The sequence below is a fragment of the Alternaria triticimaculans genome, assembly GCF_023758025.1.
Source record: "Alternaria triticimaculans strain BMP 0046 chromosome Unknown scaffold_13, whole genome shotgun sequence".
In the NCBI taxonomy this organism is placed as follows: Eukaryota; Fungi; Ascomycota; class Dothideomycetes; order Pleosporales; family Pleosporaceae; genus Alternaria; species Alternaria triticimaculans.
The window spans coordinates 786,489-803,631 of NW_026055970.1; the positions used below are offsets into that span (position 1 = coordinate 786,489).

The following is a 17,143-nucleotide window of genomic DNA, read 5'->3' on the forward strand; positions in this document are numbered from 1 at the left end:
GGCATCCGCCCGATATATGCCAACTGCAGCCAACATGTGTCAGTTATCAGGTGAGGGCCTTCTTACTCCATGGATCAACTCATGCAAGCCGTGCCGTTATTGATTACTTTTCGTATTGGGTATTGAAGCTCTAAGTAAAGGAGACATGTGGTAAGTACTAAGGAAAGCTGGTGAAGAATGTCCAGATCATAACAACGTAGCGACAGCGATAGCATCGCCTTCCCCCCAGCCACGCGGGAGCAAGCTATAGCTCAACCGCATCTGGGAGGCCAAAATTCCTCCAAACGAATTATTATTGGCGCCTTTATATACCCATGATCAGCGCTGCAGGTTCAGCACCGGATCCCCGCACAAGGGTGAATAAGCCTGCATCTGCAGGGCTTGCAAATCACGAACAACGTGTCTCAAACTTTGGCCCAGCCCAAAGGCATATCACGTCCCTGGTTTGCACCCCAGTATCCCCTCGCTTCGGGATAGTCACCTTTTTCGACGCCTTCCCTGAAGAGGTCGCGGACCGTGTCTATTCGCACCGTGTCGCGGGGCTTGAGATCAAATTTGAAGGGAATAGGCTTCGCGATGAGCAGGATGGAGTAGTCGAGTGTGGGGTCTTCAGGCTTTTTGGTGATGTCGCCCCATTCCAGAGGCTGACTAGTCGGCTCAGCGGGCTTTGACTTCTCCAGTGTTGCGTCGTTCGTTGGCCTAGATCCAGGGTATGTGAACTTTGCAAGGATCTTTTCTGCCATGGGTGGCTCAGTTGTGTTGAGACTTGTGTTGAGCTCCTCATCTGACGTGGTGGCCTTCTCATTCATGCCAATCGTATGTTCCGCCCTCATGGGGCTCATGGCCGGCATGATGATGGGATCACCCGATGACTTCTTGATGTCGAACAACCACGCAATAGCGCCGATGCCAATCAATAGATCCTCATCTGCCACAGCTTGCCCTGTGCAAGTTCTCCGGCCGTACCCGAACTGTGTCGAGTTGATTATAGTTGGATACTGAGAAAGAGGTTCTTGGTAGGTGGGGTACTCTGGTTTGATCCATCGAAGAGGGTTAAAGGTTTCTGGATCCGGGTATAGATCAGGGTCGCGGGAGATGGCCCTAAGGAAGCATGTCAGAATAGTTTACACCAGTCAGGATGCAAGTGAACTTACCACTCCAAAGGATGAATGGTACTGCCCTTGGGAATGTGATAGCCGTTGTACTCATCGTCCTGAATCAGGTAGTGGGGAATGCCAGTGGGGACTGGTGGGCGCCATCGAATGCACTCGCGAATGATGGCTCGCAAGAAAGGAAGATTGGGTCTATCTTCTGAACGTGGCATCCTGTCTCCACAGACACGATCGAGTTCCTCGTGTAACATCGGCAAGAACTGTGGGTAGTGTGTCATGGCCAGACAAAACGTCTGCATCGGAGCGGCGATAGTAAGAGCTCCGGCGATGCCGTGCATGCCAACAGCATATGCGCCTTCGGTATCGGACTTGAAACCCCATTTGCTACGACCATCCAGGAAGGTTTTCATCCAAGATGGGGCTGCTTGTCCAGACTGCACATCGTTCACGACTTGTTCTTGCATGGTCTGGAACCATGTTCGCTCAGTTGTCGCGCGTCGCCTCTCCCAAGCCTTGGGTGGGGAGAGCCAGTCTGGCAGTGACATGAGGAATGGTAGCTTGTTGCTCAGAGAACCAGTGGGCGAGACACCGATGAGAAGTTCGCGTGCGCGTTGCTTCAGCTCGTCACTACCTTCGCTGTGGCCCCAGGCCAGTCGACAGGTGACGCGAGAGATGAACGACTCAAGGATGTTGTTGTATTGATCAGGTGCGTCCAATAGCTCGGCCAGCATGCGTGTTGATTCCATTTCAGGGTATCGATGGAACGCAGCCTTTTCCGACTCACGCATGATGATGTTCGCAAACTTTCGTTGACGAGTATGGCCCTCTGGAAAGCGTTAGGCACAATGGCATTAGGCGTTTGTGAATGTGACTTACCATTTCGACTGAGAAGCGGGAGATATTGCGCGCTTGAACGGTTGTCGTCGATCAAAGAGGGAATATGCGGTCGATCGGAGTAGATGGCCGCTTTTTTCGAAAGCAAGTCCTTTGCAATCTGATCGCTAGATATCCAGACATGGTTATGGCCAGCCAGGTCGCACTGATAGATCGGGCCATATTGCTTGCCCCAATCCGCGAACTTGATGAAACCGTTCTTCTCAGGCACCTCAGGTACTGAGCCGAGGATGGGGTAGCCTAGTATATGTTGGTTAGTCAAGTTACTTTTGTGATCATCAGGGTCCAGCAGTAGACCTTCGCCTATGCGATGTGACGGAGAAATAAGACCCATACCTTTGGGTCCTGGTAGAGGCTTTCGGCCTGTCGGTATTCTATGACGACGAGATGAATCCCAGTACCTGTAGAGTGCATATGCACCAAGCACAGCTACCGCTAGTAATATTGAAGGAAGCCCCATAATGGCAAACGGTCCGTAGGAAAAGAAATCACACCCAGCGTGACGAGGACCAAGAAGTTGGGTTACGAAAGATGTGCAGCCTTAAGAAGAGATGCGGGTGCATGAGGCACTACATATAGCACCTGTAAGTTCCATGGCAGGAGGGTCACTGCCTGAGCATGTAAGCCTACTCATGTGGATAGTTTCGAGTACCGATATTCCGTGCGCAGCTACGGGACGCTGCGTGTCAGAGCCGAGAGAGTGGATCATGTCCTCTAACAAGCATGACGCCTGTGATTACAAAAATTAGCCTCGCTTGTTTGACCAGCTCACTGGTCTGCAAGGACCACGAGTTTTCTGGCTGCGCTGAGTATGCAGCATCAGTGCCAAGGCAGGCATAGTATGTGAATCCTCCGCGACCGTTTTCGTTTAGCTTGCTTAGGACCAAGCTGATAAGGAACATCCTGAGGAAAGCTGCAGGGCGATCGCTGATAGCCGCAGTATTGGAAGGCTATACATCGACGATGTTCTTTTCCGCATCGTTCTGGGCAACTTGCTGTCCTGGTCACCGGTAAGTGACTGACTCGTCAGACGTTCCGAAGATAGTCGCAAGAAGACAATTTGTCAAAGCTAGAAAGCTATTACTCTAAGGATGTTCTGCCTGAACTCAGTAAGCAGATACGGGTTGTATTGCACGTGTAACACTTTGCGAGAATTGCACATGCAATGTTGCCACCGGGGATCCCTAGGAGATGGCAAGAGGTACAGCTGATGCTGGCTGGATGGGCTGAACTGACGAGCTCGGCGATGAATCCGAAGGATGCGGCCGTCTTGGAAACACGAGTATTGTGACAGTTGGCTGTCGTGTGTCAGGATGATGATCGGTGCTGATGGTGTTGTTGCATATGGGGCTAATCTATTTACAGAGGCCTTAAAAACCAATGATCGTCCGGCAGTCGTGCGGATCGCCCCATTTGCGACCATCAGCCTAAAGCCCCTGCTCGCTTCGCGTCCTCTTCCCAAAAGCGTCAACCCTGGATGTTATCTAAGTGAGGAGAGCCGACGTTGCAAGTCCGGCGCGCCTGAGATTCTCTGCCTTCCCTCCAACTTCGCATTGAGGCTTCTCATCGCTCTTGCTCAGTCACGTCATATTGCCCTGCATTGGACCCTGAGCCTATTGTCTCACCCACGCCCAGGCGCAAAAGCCTTCGTCGGCGACCGCGACCTCCTCCGCGCCGAAGTCTGCATATCTTGACGGTGGCGTGTATGACAGAAACACCTGTCTCGAAGCAAAGTAAGATCGCTTTCGCTCCGTGCTCCTCAGGACAAGCATGAAGTCATTATGTTTGCGACATCACTCCTTGAAACGATAGATCAGTGTACTATTTGTAGTAATGATGGTGTTTCCACTAGGGATCGCGCAAGTAGCTCACCCGCTGTTTTACCAGCAGTTCCCGGCTAGTGTGTACTCGTACTAGCCAGGTACCGACTTACTACAGCTGTCTCCGTAACTCTTTAGGCCGGTGCCGCTACGAACATCGTTCTATCACATAGCGGTTGCCGATATGCCGATATACTCATCAAAGACGACCCCAACATGCTCACTTGCGTCGAATGATATGGCTTGAGCTCTGTGCCAAGTTCGCGGCGCACAACGGCCTCGCAGAACACACCACATCCGGATCGGCTGGTCCTCACTCGACGCGCAAACTCCAGATGTTTCGTCTGCATAGGCGCAGATACCACGATCGAATCGCCACCTTCTCAGAGTAACATGGAGATTTCTTCCAGGCAACGAGCTCCAGGTCGAAGTCAGCCGCAGGAGTCGCTTGGTTCTACGGGCCCGAATGCAAAAATATACCAGAACCCCAACCAGAAGATTGCCAACCCACTGAATAGTGCGGCGGCAGAGGTGACGAATATCGTCACACGATGCTGACTCGAAGAGAACCGCTGCTCAGCATCTTCGAGCTTGCAGTCATTCCTGCGCGTCATGTACCCAACAACCAGGTTCCGATGAGTTCCAAGGCTATGTTTGGAACGAAACACCACGTCATGTGCACTGAGCTTATCAAAATTTGCACGACCACAGGCATTACAGCATCTCGACGTTGCATAATCGTGCGGCTTCGAGAACGCTTAGGCTCCATCTCAAGTCCATGTTTATGCAGGGTAATCTTTACATCTGCAGTATTACACATCTTGACCAAGTTTTGCTTTGCTTTGATGTCGCACTACCTTAGACACGACGTTAGGATATCATCCGACACGGAGCCGTGGAACGCGCGGCCCGATTTTTCCGTGGCCCATGACAATGTCACCTTCAAACGACATACCGCGATACGCAAGCTCGGATTCTACGGTGGTTGGGGAGCATCATCAACACAGCTTTCGGCGAGAACACGCGGCACACGATCAATAACAGCTGCCATCCGCTATCAGCAGGGACCCCTACCACACTGGGAAGTGATGCATTATGCTCTCTATCAGAAATTTTTCACCAAGCCCGTGGTGTTGCCAATACATATGCTGCCTCTTCTCTTCTTTGCAGGAATCTTTCTGCTCACCACGGACTCCGCCCGTGTTGTCTCCGGACCGCTGATATTGACCATAGGGCTTAGAGTCACTCCCTCTACAGAATTGATAGGCAAGGTAATGATCGAGCGTAGTGATTCGCTCTCTGCAGCGATGCCCACCTGATCGATCATTGGCGACCTAAAGACACAGCCGCTATCTTCTTGCGCCATGCTTGTGACCATAATTCTCGTGGCTAATGCAACGCATGCAGCCGTAGACTGTGAGCCCACATATATACAAAACTCAAGCAATGGCTGTCATCATGGTGATAAATTGCTGCATGAATACCATGAACCAATGATTGCAGCCTGGTGTTGCCTTGCACCGCAGCATTGTGCGTCGCAGATGTCCGAACGTGTCTGTGCAACATGTCGTCTGTCACCAATTTCAGGTCTGATGGTCGCCAAGGATACTCTACCTGTCGATGCTCTTGAGGACAGCAAAGATAGCGCATACCACAGCGCTGTACTAGAATTCACTGACGGTCTAGTGAGCTTCGGATCCATCTCTTTTGAAATATATGAGAGCGGAGAACTCCGTGCCTGTGCATTCACGTGTTGGACTGAGGCACACATGAAGGTATATGGTATATGGAAGTTCTGTTTAGCAGCGCAGAAGATGGCCTAGTTCATCAGCGCTGTAAAAGAGTCATGTTTGGTAAGAAGACATGCACTTCCAGCAACCTGTCAGGGTTAAAGCTCTAAATACTTGTCTTCTACAAAAGTACATCTAAGAGACATTGAATTGTCTTCCCTACCCTCTGCAGATGAGGTAGAAGAAGGCTGTTAGATGGTCGGCGCGGTCATGTGCGAATCTGTATTGTCGTCTCATGGTTCCCAAATCGTGTCGAAGGCGCAAGTGCACTTCGACTTCACGCCTAGTACTGTTGTTCATGAGCGAGGCCACTACATCTCGAGACTATCGCGTCCAGAAATTTTCAGAAATTTTGATAGCTTCTTCTGGAATTAACTTCATGAAGAAACGACGACTAACACTGCGAAAGGGCGTCAGGCGTGCCAGCATGTGTTGCTCCGCACTTCATTCCGAAATTTGAACTCCGAAACTTTGCATATTAAGCACTCGCACCTACAGAAAGAAAAGCTTGTTACTCTCACCCATCTTTTCAAAAATGGCCGAATCACAGTATGTCATCCTCGAAGGTCTACCGACACCGCAAACGTATCACGATCTCCGAAAGCTCGCTGGGATGACACCCCCACCCATGGAAGCCGTACCCAAGTCACTCGCCAACTCCTTCTGCTGCATCGTCGGGTATGAGCGCAAACACATGCTTGACGACAAGACTCCGGCGCCGGGGCAGGAAGCCATCGCAATGGGTCGTTTGGTCGGCGACGGGTCGCTATTCCTCATCCTGGTGGACGTGGCGGTGCACCCAGATCACCAACGCAAAGGACTGGGAAAGCGCGTCATGCAGAAGCTTGTGGACTACGTGGATGAGCACGCACCGTCGGCATATGTGAGCCTTGTAGCTGAAGAGATGGCACAGAAACTCTACCCAATGTATGGCTTCAAAGATGTGGCGCCTAGTATTGGCATGTACAGGATGATTCGAGAACGGAAGCTTCAATAGGACATGGTAGAGGATACAGAAAAGGAAGCTTGAGGTCACGAGACCTGCTACCTCTTTGGACTCCATCCATCAATTTTGGTATGCAAGCTGTCATATTCAGAATCCAGTCTGAAGACGGTGGACGTCGCGCCGGTCAAGTGCGAGGCTTTCACATGGCTGGGCAGCTGGGCAGGGGTTTGGTTTGTGGGGTGGCACCCCACCGATGGCGTCGATGCGCATCACCGCCCAGACTTGACGAATTCACGCATCCAGCTCACAACACTGCCACGTGCGCGGTTGAATCCCACAGCATACTCACGCGATGCGCGTCTATGAGCACTTGTGATGCCTATGTGTACTTCTTCCGATCAAATGATGTCACCTTCTCCACCCGGCGTCAGGGCCGAAGAACGCCCACTTTCTGTATGTACAATGATACCCGTGGGCAGGCCTGGTCCGCTCTACACGTGCTATCTCCACAGTGCGCGCGTATTCGGCGCGTCTCTACCCTTATCTACATTTGTGAAGATGAGCTGATTCGTTTTGCAGCTACAGTCTCTACCCAGCGAATTGCTCCAACTCATCGTTGCCTACCTCGACACTCCTACGCTCAAACAGGTCGCTCAAGTTTCCCAGACATTCCATCAACATGCCACGGATTTATTGTGGCGTCATGTCTGCTTGGTCGACCAGTGGAAGCTGCATTTGAACGAAGAGACAGACAAGGTATGGGGCGAACGCGGTCGTGGTGAGCCAGATGAGCACGACGACACACCCATCATTCAGAAACTGTTTATACTTGCGACGTAGGTATCTCAAGTCTTTCATGAGAACCATGCTAACGTGTCAGTAACCCTACGATCGCGTCCAAGGTCCAGACACTGTCGCATCGATGTCACCTGCCGTCTCCGAACATATTCAGCGAACTCCCACGAATGCGCTTCGACGCCGATAATCTCTCACAAGACGATCGACTACATATACTCCTCAAGCTCTCCATACGGAACCTGATCAACGTGCATACGCTGCGAATTGTATATGGGCACTACAAGCTGACGAATGCACTCGTCACTGGCTTCCTTGATCAAGGTCGACCACGACGTGTACCTCTTCGTAAGCTCTGGCTTGAGAGCTGCAGCTTCAACAAGACTGAGCTATGCCGGCTCCTACCAAACAAAGCTACTGGGCTCGAGAGCATTCGGCTGCGCAGGCTTGGAAAGGACATGTCAGATCAAACACAATGTCCGGGGCTACAGTTTTCCGAGTTCAAGCTTTCCCGTGGCGGACAATACTACCAGATGCATAATGGCGCAGGAGGATTTGTTGGAACTACTATCCACTTCTCTCACGAAGGTCTGCCAGAACGCTGGCCGCGGTCTTCAACAGAAGAGTTAACGGAAAAGGCCAGAGCATACGATGCTATCATGTGGGAGGAACTTCCTGAGATTAGAGACTACATCGATGAGAATCCGGTGCATTCCGAGCCTACATCACTTGGACAGTTCGTGCCTGACTCAAAGCCCCCAATGGAATGGCTAATCGCGTGCTCCGCATCCAATCTCACCAGTCTCAACCTGGATTGGATACACTGGCGTCGAAGAGAAACAGAACTCGCTGGTTCCACCACTGACTCTGAATTATTTCTCTCTGCACTAAGCAGGCTGCGTTTCCCGCACTTGCGCGCATTCCAGATTCGCAATGCTGTTTTACCACCCACAGTACTCCCAAAGGACGTTTATCTAATGGAAGGACCTTTTCTGGATTTCGTCGAGGCGCATCCGAAGATACAGTGCCTCGGGTGGCCGATGGACAAAATGTACAGCCACACCAAGCCAACTCTTGACATACAAAATCGATCTCGAGCTCTGGTCGCCCATTTAGCAACAACGCTCACGGACCTTCGCATCGATACGCAATATGCAGGGCCCGGGGAACCTTTCACGGCGATATGCAGGACGGCAGAGGATATGCAGGAACGTACCCGGCGGCGAAGATTCATCGACGAATTCGTGCCTCACATGCGGAAAGTCGAGCAGATCAAGTTAGAAGGCGGTATACCACGCGACGAGAAGCGCGAACTACTCCGAGCATTACACTGGTGTCCGCTGAAGAAGATAGTCATGATTGGCGTTTCTTTCCCAGCAGGGAATACATGGGGGGCTGGCGGACAGCAACTCAGCGCCATCGACCCAGGGCAATCCGGCTCAGAGTTCATCTACAACCTTGAAGACGAAGACCTTTCGGGCATCTTAGCCGCATATCGTCGCGGGTTCCCCATGCCTGTGGACTTCACCTTCGAACCGAGCTACGGTTGGCCACCCCAGGCGCCCCTTCTTCAGACCGTCGCCCTGCACCACGCGTCTACGGTTGAAGAGCTCAAGATCTGTGGCTACAACGGCTGCCCAATTCTCTCTTACACAACACCCATCACCAACCCTCTTCTCACCGGTCTCCGCTCCTTCGACAACCTCAAACAACTCGTCATCTCATTCTGGCTGATGACTTGGTATGAAGACTCGTACCGCGACACGGAGATCATCCAGTCTTGGATTGATACACGCTCCCCTTCTTCGACAGCACTCACCATCGTGACGCCCCCGGCATCGCCAACCCATGATCAACCCGTCGACCCAGGTCAGTTTCCCAACTTTGGTAATCCACGCGTTGTGCCACGGGCTCAGAACTTCAATCGGTGGGCTGTGGAGCTCAGGACCAAGTTCACACCCTCTGCACTCGCATATCGTGTTGCGCGGGACATTGGGCCGTTCCTGAGTGATGTGGCTAAAGAGAGGAAGGGCGGTGTAGGTGTGAGGGCAAGCTTTTGCCTGGGTGTGAAGGAAGAGAGGAGAACTGCGAGCGACATGTTTGATTTGGACATCAGGATCGGGAGAGGCAACCAGGTGTTGGAGTTTGTAGGCCCTAGAGAGGAAGGTGAGAAGGGGCGGTGGTGGACGAAGATCGAGCAGAGGAGGTGGTTTTGAGTGATGGAACGAGAATGTCTGGCTTACTTGTTGTTAGTGTTCAAAGCACTGGTGCATGTTGATATGCGAACTGGGCCAGGTGCGGATCTTGTATAACAGCTGGTGTGTTAGTCGAGACTTGTTTATCTGGATATGCAGAAAAATCAGGTAATAGCAACTGGCAGTGTCCCCCGGTTGTGATTTGTCAATCAGATTGGTACATTTGCAGGTATAATCGACACGGTCGTCTGCACTCGAGTGATGGGTCGCGGGATCGGCCAGCCATTTGTGTACATTCTTGCGTTCGGTGGTGTAGCGTGTAGAGGTCTCGGTGTTCCGCTCGGTGTATATCCATCTAACGACCTCGATAGCCTTCGCTTCCCTAAACTCATCAGTGCATCATCTGCGGTTGATTGGCACAGTCGGTGGCTTGATTCATGCTTTTATTTCGTGACAGAACATGATGAATTTTCCGTAGTTATGCCTCCAGAGCTTTGCGCTCAAACGGTGATGCCATCCTCGTTGGTGATGCGAGGTGGACAGCAACCGGGAGAGGGATGACAGAACGCCCCATGCCGAGCAATACCATTTGCCTATAAGAACCCGCTTTCCGATCATGCACCCGTCCGAATGGCCTTCATCGCGCCTCTACTCCTCCTCGTCGCCAACCTTAAGCTTCATGCGTTTACGAGGACTTGACGGTGGGGCCCTTGGCACCCTTGGGTGTGCCAGTTTGGAATCCGTTGCTGAACTTGCGGTTGACGGTCTTGAGGTATCGCATGCGGCCGGTACCGGTGGTCTTCCTGCGCTTGGCCTTCTCGCCCCAGTTGACTGTTCCAATGTTAATCTTCGCGTTCTGTGTGTGCGCGTCTCAGGTACACGTACACTTGCGGGTCTTAGCAGCAGGGTAGCCGCATGAGGCGCAGGTGTGCTTCTGGATGTGGAGGGATCGTTGACCTAGACATTGAATTAGCCCTTGCCTCTTTCCGTGCCTTCGCATTCCCATTGCTAGCTTCCAGGGAGGTATCACGTACCGCAACGCCTGCAGAGCGTGTGCGTCTTGTTGTGGCGCTTTCCGAAACTGGAGGTACCCTTCGCTATATCGCAGTCAGTCTCGAAGCTCGTGGTTGCGGGTGAGGGTGGGAGTGCGGCGTACTCATTTTGGCTGGGGACTAAATAGGAATCGTCAGTAACCGGTCATCTACACAGCAATTCGGGAGAGCATACCTGGTGACGCTGTTGTTAGTATCGAGGGTGGGAGTGATCGCGGTTTCGTCGTGCGAGAGCGAAATCGACAACAGCTTAGCGAGACACAATTTCGAACGTGTGTGGGGCTAGCCGTTTCGGGAATGGCGCGACGGGGCTCCACCGGCAGGCACGAGGGGCATCAACACCAGCAGGAACATCGTCACCACGAGCGGCAACTATGAACGCTCTGCCATCGCTTAATCTGTTCTTCCATCGATTAATTGAAAGGCCTCAACTCATCCACATCGAAGACGCCTTTGACTGCCACTCAGCTTTTCGGGACACCCTCATCAGCGATCTCTACGGACATCACGACGGCTTTATCACTTGTAACCACGGTCATTGCTTGTAGAATGTTTCTAATGTTAGTGTCCTAACGAATACCATTTCCGATTCGAGTAACGCGCTTAAAAGAGCGAGAAGTTCATTACTCTACCAGCCATGTCACTAAGGTGGGATGAAGAACAGCTGTCAAATTCCGCAAAAACTATCATCGAATACATCGGAGAAACTTACATCTCATCATGCATCATCTAGGATATATGATTACCTGCAATGCCGGATATGCACCTTATAACGACTTGATTATGCGATCGTGCTCAGGTCGCCGGTTACGAGTTGGTTGTCGCATATCTCGTCGTATTTCGCATACCCCAGAGGAAGAGGGTTGCAGACTCAGAAGCGCCACCGATACGTTACTCTGCCCATGTGATCAATTACAAGCCAGTACGGTTAGAAATAGTGCAGGTCGCGGCTCGGGACATGGCAGTCGACATTTAGAACCATGTCGATTGATGACTGCACCTCCCAGCTGAGTTCCGCATATGAAAGTCCTCACGATAGATCACCCAGCAATACACAATACAGTCTAAATAACACAGCCTATACTGTATGTGACATTTGTGACATATCTGTGGCTCATCCGCGGATGTCGGTAGAGCTATGAGAGCTGATACCGCACGTCAAAGTATCGGAAGTGAGCTTCAAATGAAGAAGGTATCCCGTGATAGCACACATACCGCCCAGTCCGCAGACAAGATACCTCCGAGTCAATATGATACAAAATATTCCCGTGTAGAGCCGCCCAAACTCATCGTCACCCAGTTGCGCTAATGTTCCCTCGCAGGTACAGCAGCTCTTCCAAGTCCCTAGTCATGCCCGTTGGATGTGATCGCTGAATCCCAAATGCATCTTTGGCAATCGGCTGAGCTTACTTTGGCTGACCCTGGTTGTTGAAACCGAAGTCCTGGTCAGTAGAGTTCGCAGAGTAACCGAACGGAGGATAACCTCCGCCAGAATAGCCACTGCTGTACTGACCGCCGTTGTTGTAGAGGTAGGGGTTTGCAGCGTATGATGGGCGCTCTTCCTTGCCGTTGCGGCCAGCGTAGGCAGGACGCGCAGTCCAATGATTGCCGTTCTGATGACCGTTCTGATAGCCAAGACGAGCGTCATTATGGCCGTCCTGAGGAGAAGACATGCCGTGCTGCATCACAGGCTGGAGTTCGCGGACAACCTCAGGGATGTTACCATAGTGACTTGGCAGAGAGTGTGGAGAGCGCTGGTTGTGCGAGGGGAACGGGGGCTGAGGAGTGTGTGGCGGCTCAGCAGCCTTCTGGTCCATGGACTTTTGCAAAGCCTGAATGATCTGCTTCATTTCCTTCATTTCCGCCTCCATGATGGCCATCTTCTTATCCTGCTCCTTCATCGCGTCCGGAATGGTCTCCTTGATACTATCCTTGATGGTATTCACGGTTGCGTAGATGTTGTGTTGATTGTCCGCTACTTCCCTTACGCGATCGATGGAAGTCTCTACGCGATTGGTAGTTTCCTTGACAGCATCCAGATGAGATGAGAGTTGCTTGAAGCGTCTGTTGATCAGTGCCAAAGTATCATCATGCCTCGCCTGTGATGTACGTTCCTGGTCCTTGGCGAGCTTCTCTAGTGCGTCCCAAGTAGTCTTACCCACTACATCGAGGTGCTCATTGGTCATGTAGAAGTGGTCCTCGGTGGTCTTTGGTGCAAGCGGCTGGGTAATTGCGCTGTAAGACCCGGAAGGCACACTCGCGCGTGCTGAGAACGGAGGACCAGAAATCTTGTGAAGCGGACTGGGAACGGCGCTGGGACAGTAAAGCTGAAAATCGCCGTGCGATTCACTGCGGCCTGGGCTGACAGTGTTGAGCATATCAGTCAGCCGTGAGGAGGACTGGTCACCGAGATTGCCGTTCCTTTGTCGTGGGTTCTCGCTCTGCTCTCCAATACGCAACTCTTGCATGACGCGGGTTGTGATGCCAACGTCGGAGCGCCGATCACCTTCATGAGTGAGCTGCTCGTTTTCATCGACTTCGCGAGCGGTTGGAGAGTTTGGCTCGATATCCTGGCGGTCTCCTTGGAAGATCATCTTGATTGAGCCGTTGGCCGACTCTTCGCGAGGGTGGAGGACCGACCGTGACCTTGCGGGGTGTGAGTAGAGAAGGCGCGTTTCGTCAGACTGAGAGAGTTATTAGCGTTTGTACCAGCACATTAGAGGAAGAAGCGGGGTACTGCGTGTGAAGGTACCTGGGCAAGTAAACGCTGAAGGGACAGATGACGACAGGCCCCACTTTTCGGGAAGGTGAGAGAAAGAGCCCTGGAAGCAATAAGGGACTTACATTCTTAGACGGTGTCTCGCCTTCAGCGAAGGGGAAATGAGTGATGCGGGATGGAGAATAGAAGTGCGGCTGGAGATGGGGACCATTGGCGGGGTTGGTCTCTTGCGTTGTGTTCGGACACTCCTCCCTCAGGCGGTCGGGACGAGGAAGGTGCAATGAGCCAAGGCCCGCACCTGCCAAAGGAGCATGGTGTTTGCCTTCTGCCTTGGTTGGCGAACTGTCCCCGTTGGGGTAGGGCCGTTGCACTGATCCATCCTCTATGAGCTTGGTGTAGTCTTCTGCGGTATATGGGCGGGACTTCGCGGGACTCGATCCACCATGTCCAGGCAGGATATATGACGAACGGACGGGCGAAAGATCAAACTTAGGGAACTGGATGCGGCTGATGTTGTCGTTGAAGTCCGAATAGCTGTCACGTAAATCACCACGCGTTGGCGCAGCCCTGCGAAGTGGGCTGGGCTGCCTATCAGCTGGTGGCGGAGTATCCTTTGCTGGTGGTGAAGGCGGGATGACTGAATCAGACGATTCGTTGACATCAGGCACAAGGCGTGTGTTCTCTACGTTGTGCGACTGCTTCTTCAGGCTACCTCTACCCGGTGAGCCACGGCCACTCGTGCGATGGCGACGCGAAGATCCGCTATGATGGCGATGCGCGTAGCTGTCAGGATTAACGACCTTCGCAGGCAGAGACTTCACCGTGTCTGAGCGTGAAGTCCTTGTAGGGGTGGACTCGACAGGGCGCGCTGGCTTTATGGGGCGGACTGGGATGATGCGAGCCTGACGTGATGCTGTGCCCAAAATCTGCGCTGCTTTGTTTGGCATTGCTGGTGGAGCTGCAGCGCTGGAAGACTTGGAAAAGGTATTACGGAGGTTCTGGAAAAGCTTTTTCTTTGGGCTTTTGGGCGGCTCCTCGCGTTCTGGCGGTTGCTCTCCGCTGGCGATCCGGCACTGTCGTCGCAAGTCTTCTGTTCTGATATAGATGTCGTCCTCGTTTGCCGAATCTGTAAATTTTAGCACGAGAGTGCATACACAGTAACATAGACTCACCGATCATTGGAGTGGGCGGGACTTGACCAGTCATCTTGAACAGGTTCTTCTCAGCGCGAGATTCTACCTTGCCTCTAGCCGTCTCCTCGTCGAGAGCTTCAATCTGGGCCTGTGCAGCTACAGCTTCATGTTGACTGCGTCCTGACTGCCTCGAACGTGCCGTCGAACCGGCATTGCTACTTATCCAGGATCCGTGGTCTGACTTGCGGGGAGAACGTGCCTGATCGATTAAATTGGTGAACGTAGCCATGGCGGTGCGACTTCTGCCCGACCCCGAGGCTGGAGTGTGTGACTCAATAGGCGAGGTGAGCGGCGTGTTGTCGGTAGAGCGCTGTCCTTGCTGCCTTTGCTGGTCGATGGTCGGTAGAGGGCGCGGAGGCGGCGGCAACGGGAGCGTGATCGGCGGCGGGCGCTTCTTCTCTTCGGTGAACTGGTACGCCATGGGTGCAAGATTTCGTCCAAGTGGGGGATCTGTCCCAAGTGTGAGGAGTTGAGCAGGTGAAGAGACTGAGAGTCCCGGAGTGGTCGTAGCTCAAATAGCGTGAAATGATAGAATTCCCTGTCTCGACCAAAGCGTCAGTATTCGAGTTTTGCAAGTAGCAAAAATCACATGAATCAGAGAACAGAGGAGGCTATCGCGTTGCGGAGGTGTTGCGGTAGAGGTTCGTCCACGACAGAGATCGCGTTGTTGAGCAAGACGTAACGGCAAGGCAACAACATCATCAACAACAGTGACGACAGCAAACGCGCTCCTCGTTCACCTCATCTTAAAAGAGGGGTAGCCCACGTGGGGACGCAGACTTGCAAGAGGAGATCAAGCAAGAGATGGCATCCGCTGTAACGCAGTGGTTACACTAGGCGCGCAGTGGACAGCCCCTAATCTGCATTTTACTTGCCTTTCCAAGCATCAAGATATGTCTGCTTGTTGCATCTTGAACGTAACGTGCAATTGACGGGAGATTGAGTAAAATGCATAGAACGAAACTGAGCAGATTGAAAGAGAACACTACCCACAATGGCGCCTGTATTCGAGAGGTATCCAAAAGATTCACGCCTAATCAAAGAATATCTGCAAACCAACGCTCCCTAGCATGCGGTTATTCGTAGTTGCCGCATAAGCATCTCAAAGGACAATGCACTTCTTGCCCTTCTTCCTCTCGCCGCCCTCTTTCTTCGCGGCTGGCGGCTCAAGTGCTGCTACGATTGCCTGTGGAGATGTCAGCATCTGCATCAGCCATTCTTGTACAATATGCTTACCTCGTCAAACACGTCCTTGAGCTTGTATTGGGTCAGCGCCGAACACTCGACGTACTTGACCGCACCAAGCTCCCGCGCCATGCGCTCGCCGTCCTCCTTCTTTACAGGCGCCATTCTCTGTTTTGAGAGCTTGTCTTTTACTGCAGCGTCCTCCCTCAGATCTACTTGTGTGCCGACGATCAGGCAGGGCACGCCCGGGCAGTGGTGATGTACTTCGGGGAACCATTTCTCGCGGACGTTCTCAAAAGAAGCGGGTGAGGTCACGGAGAAGCAGACGAGGAAGACGTCGGTTTGGGGGTATGACAGCGGCCGGAGACGGTCGTAATCTTCCTGTCCGGCAGTATCGAAGAGACCGAGGGTGTATGGCTCGTCACCGATCCTTCAAAGCAGTCAGCAGCTGCTCCACCAATCACTGTCCCAAACCTAAATCCACCGAGGGTTTGCCGCTACTCCAAACTGTGCAAAGAGCAGAGGGAAGCTCACATGACGGTCACGGCGTAGTTGTCGAAGACTGTAGGGACATATTCCGAGGGGAACTTGTTCGTGGTATAACTGATAAGAAGACATGTCTTTCCGACCGCACCGTCGCCGACGACGACGCACCTGTAGGGTAGTAAGCACTAGCATCTGGAGCATGGCGGTCGCACGCCGGGCATGTTGGGCTTCGCGTACTTGATTGTCGCGACCACCATGGTGAAGGCAGGCTGGGATTTGTTTCGAGGCTATGGATGTTTGTTTGGAGGCACGTCGGCTACCAAAATTCGAGATAGGCGTGCGGAGATGGGGCGGAGCTGTCGCTACGCAGGCTCAGGGTCGTGGTCGTGCGGAGATGGGAGCTATGGGCTCAAACGAGGGGTTCCAGGGAGCGGGGAGCGTCTGGCAGACGGGTCAGTCTCACAATTGCTGGCGCTGGCAGTGATGGCAGACTCGGGCAGGCGTACCTATGAGTCCTCGTGCAGACGGCGGCGGCGGCGGGTGCTACGTGGGTTGGAGCGTGAAACACCACCCGTTAGACTTGGTCCAGGTTCTGGTGAGCCGGTGGGCGGACAATGCGGCGAGCGATTGAGGCAGTGCTAGCGACGAGGCACGCGACCGGACAAGGACAGTACAGGCGCAGCAGCAGCCAGCGACGAGGCGAGTTCACAGAGGGCGACGGGACGTTTGGAGGGCGTGAGTGAGGTTGCGCTCTAGCTACGGCAGCCGAATCCCTTGAGCTGGAAGACGCCAATCAGTGAAAGCGGCCTAGGGCTGTTATCATAGCCTTGCATCGGCTCCCGCCCGTAGCTCGGAGACGGCTTATTATGTACGGCTGCACAATTTCAAGCCCTATTTTGCGGCCTCTGCTGGCCAGACCTGGGGCGCCTTGGACTGACCCAACGCGTGGCAGACCC

General features: G+C 52.9%; 5 protein-coding genes across 5 annotated transcripts; 1 reads left to right on the forward strand and 4 right to left on the reverse strand.

Annotated features, from left to right (window-relative positions):
* Window positions 1–404: 404 nt before the first annotated feature.
* On the reverse strand, window positions 405–2,340 carry J4E78_008148 (uncharacterized protein; the record flags this gene model as incomplete). Its single annotated transcript, XM_049368750.1, has 4 exons — window positions 405–1,101; window positions 1,155–1,938; window positions 1,989–2,246; window positions 2,337–2,340. 4 exons carry the CDS (start codon window positions 2,338–2,340, stop codon window positions 405–407), a joined length of 1,743 nt encoding a protein of 580 aa, XP_049219715.1.
* Window positions 2,341–6,151: 3,811 nt separating this feature from the next.
* J4E78_008149 (uncharacterized protein) lies at window positions 6,152–9,573 on the forward strand (the record flags this gene model as incomplete). The annotated part of the gene is made up of 3 exons (XM_049368751.1): window positions 6,152–6,579; window positions 7,159–7,398; window positions 7,515–9,573. The coding sequence occupies 3 exons, from the start codon at window positions 6,152–6,154 to the stop codon at window positions 9,571–9,573; spliced, it is 2,727 nt and encodes a 908-aa protein (XP_049219716.1).
* Window positions 9,574–10,237: 664 nt separating this feature from the next.
* On the reverse strand, window positions 10,238–10,712 carry RPL37 (60S ribosomal protein L37; the record flags this gene model as incomplete). Its single annotated transcript, XM_049368752.1, has 4 exons — window positions 10,238–10,383; window positions 10,438–10,509; window positions 10,587–10,649; window positions 10,709–10,712. The coding sequence occupies 4 exons, from the start codon at window positions 10,710–10,712 to the stop codon at window positions 10,238–10,240; spliced, it is 285 nt and encodes a 94-aa protein (XP_049219717.1).
* Window positions 10,713–12,010: 1,298 nt separating this feature from the next.
* J4E78_008151 (uncharacterized protein) lies at window positions 12,011–14,745 on the reverse strand (the record flags this gene model as incomplete). The annotated part of the gene is made up of 3 exons (XM_049368753.1): window positions 12,011–13,288; window positions 13,449–14,449; window positions 14,496–14,745. 3 exons carry the CDS (start codon window positions 14,743–14,745, stop codon window positions 12,011–12,013), a joined length of 2,529 nt encoding a protein of 842 aa, XP_049219718.1.
* Window positions 14,746–15,618: 873 nt separating this feature from the next.
* CDC42 (Rho GTPase) lies at window positions 15,619–16,444 on the reverse strand (the record flags this gene model as incomplete). Its single annotated transcript, XM_049368754.1, has 4 exons — window positions 15,619–15,702; window positions 15,753–16,131; window positions 16,236–16,355; window positions 16,425–16,444. The coding sequence occupies 4 exons, from the start codon at window positions 16,442–16,444 to the stop codon at window positions 15,619–15,621; spliced, it is 603 nt and encodes a 200-aa protein (XP_049219719.1).
* Between the last annotated feature and the right edge of the window lie 699 nt (window positions 16,445–17,143).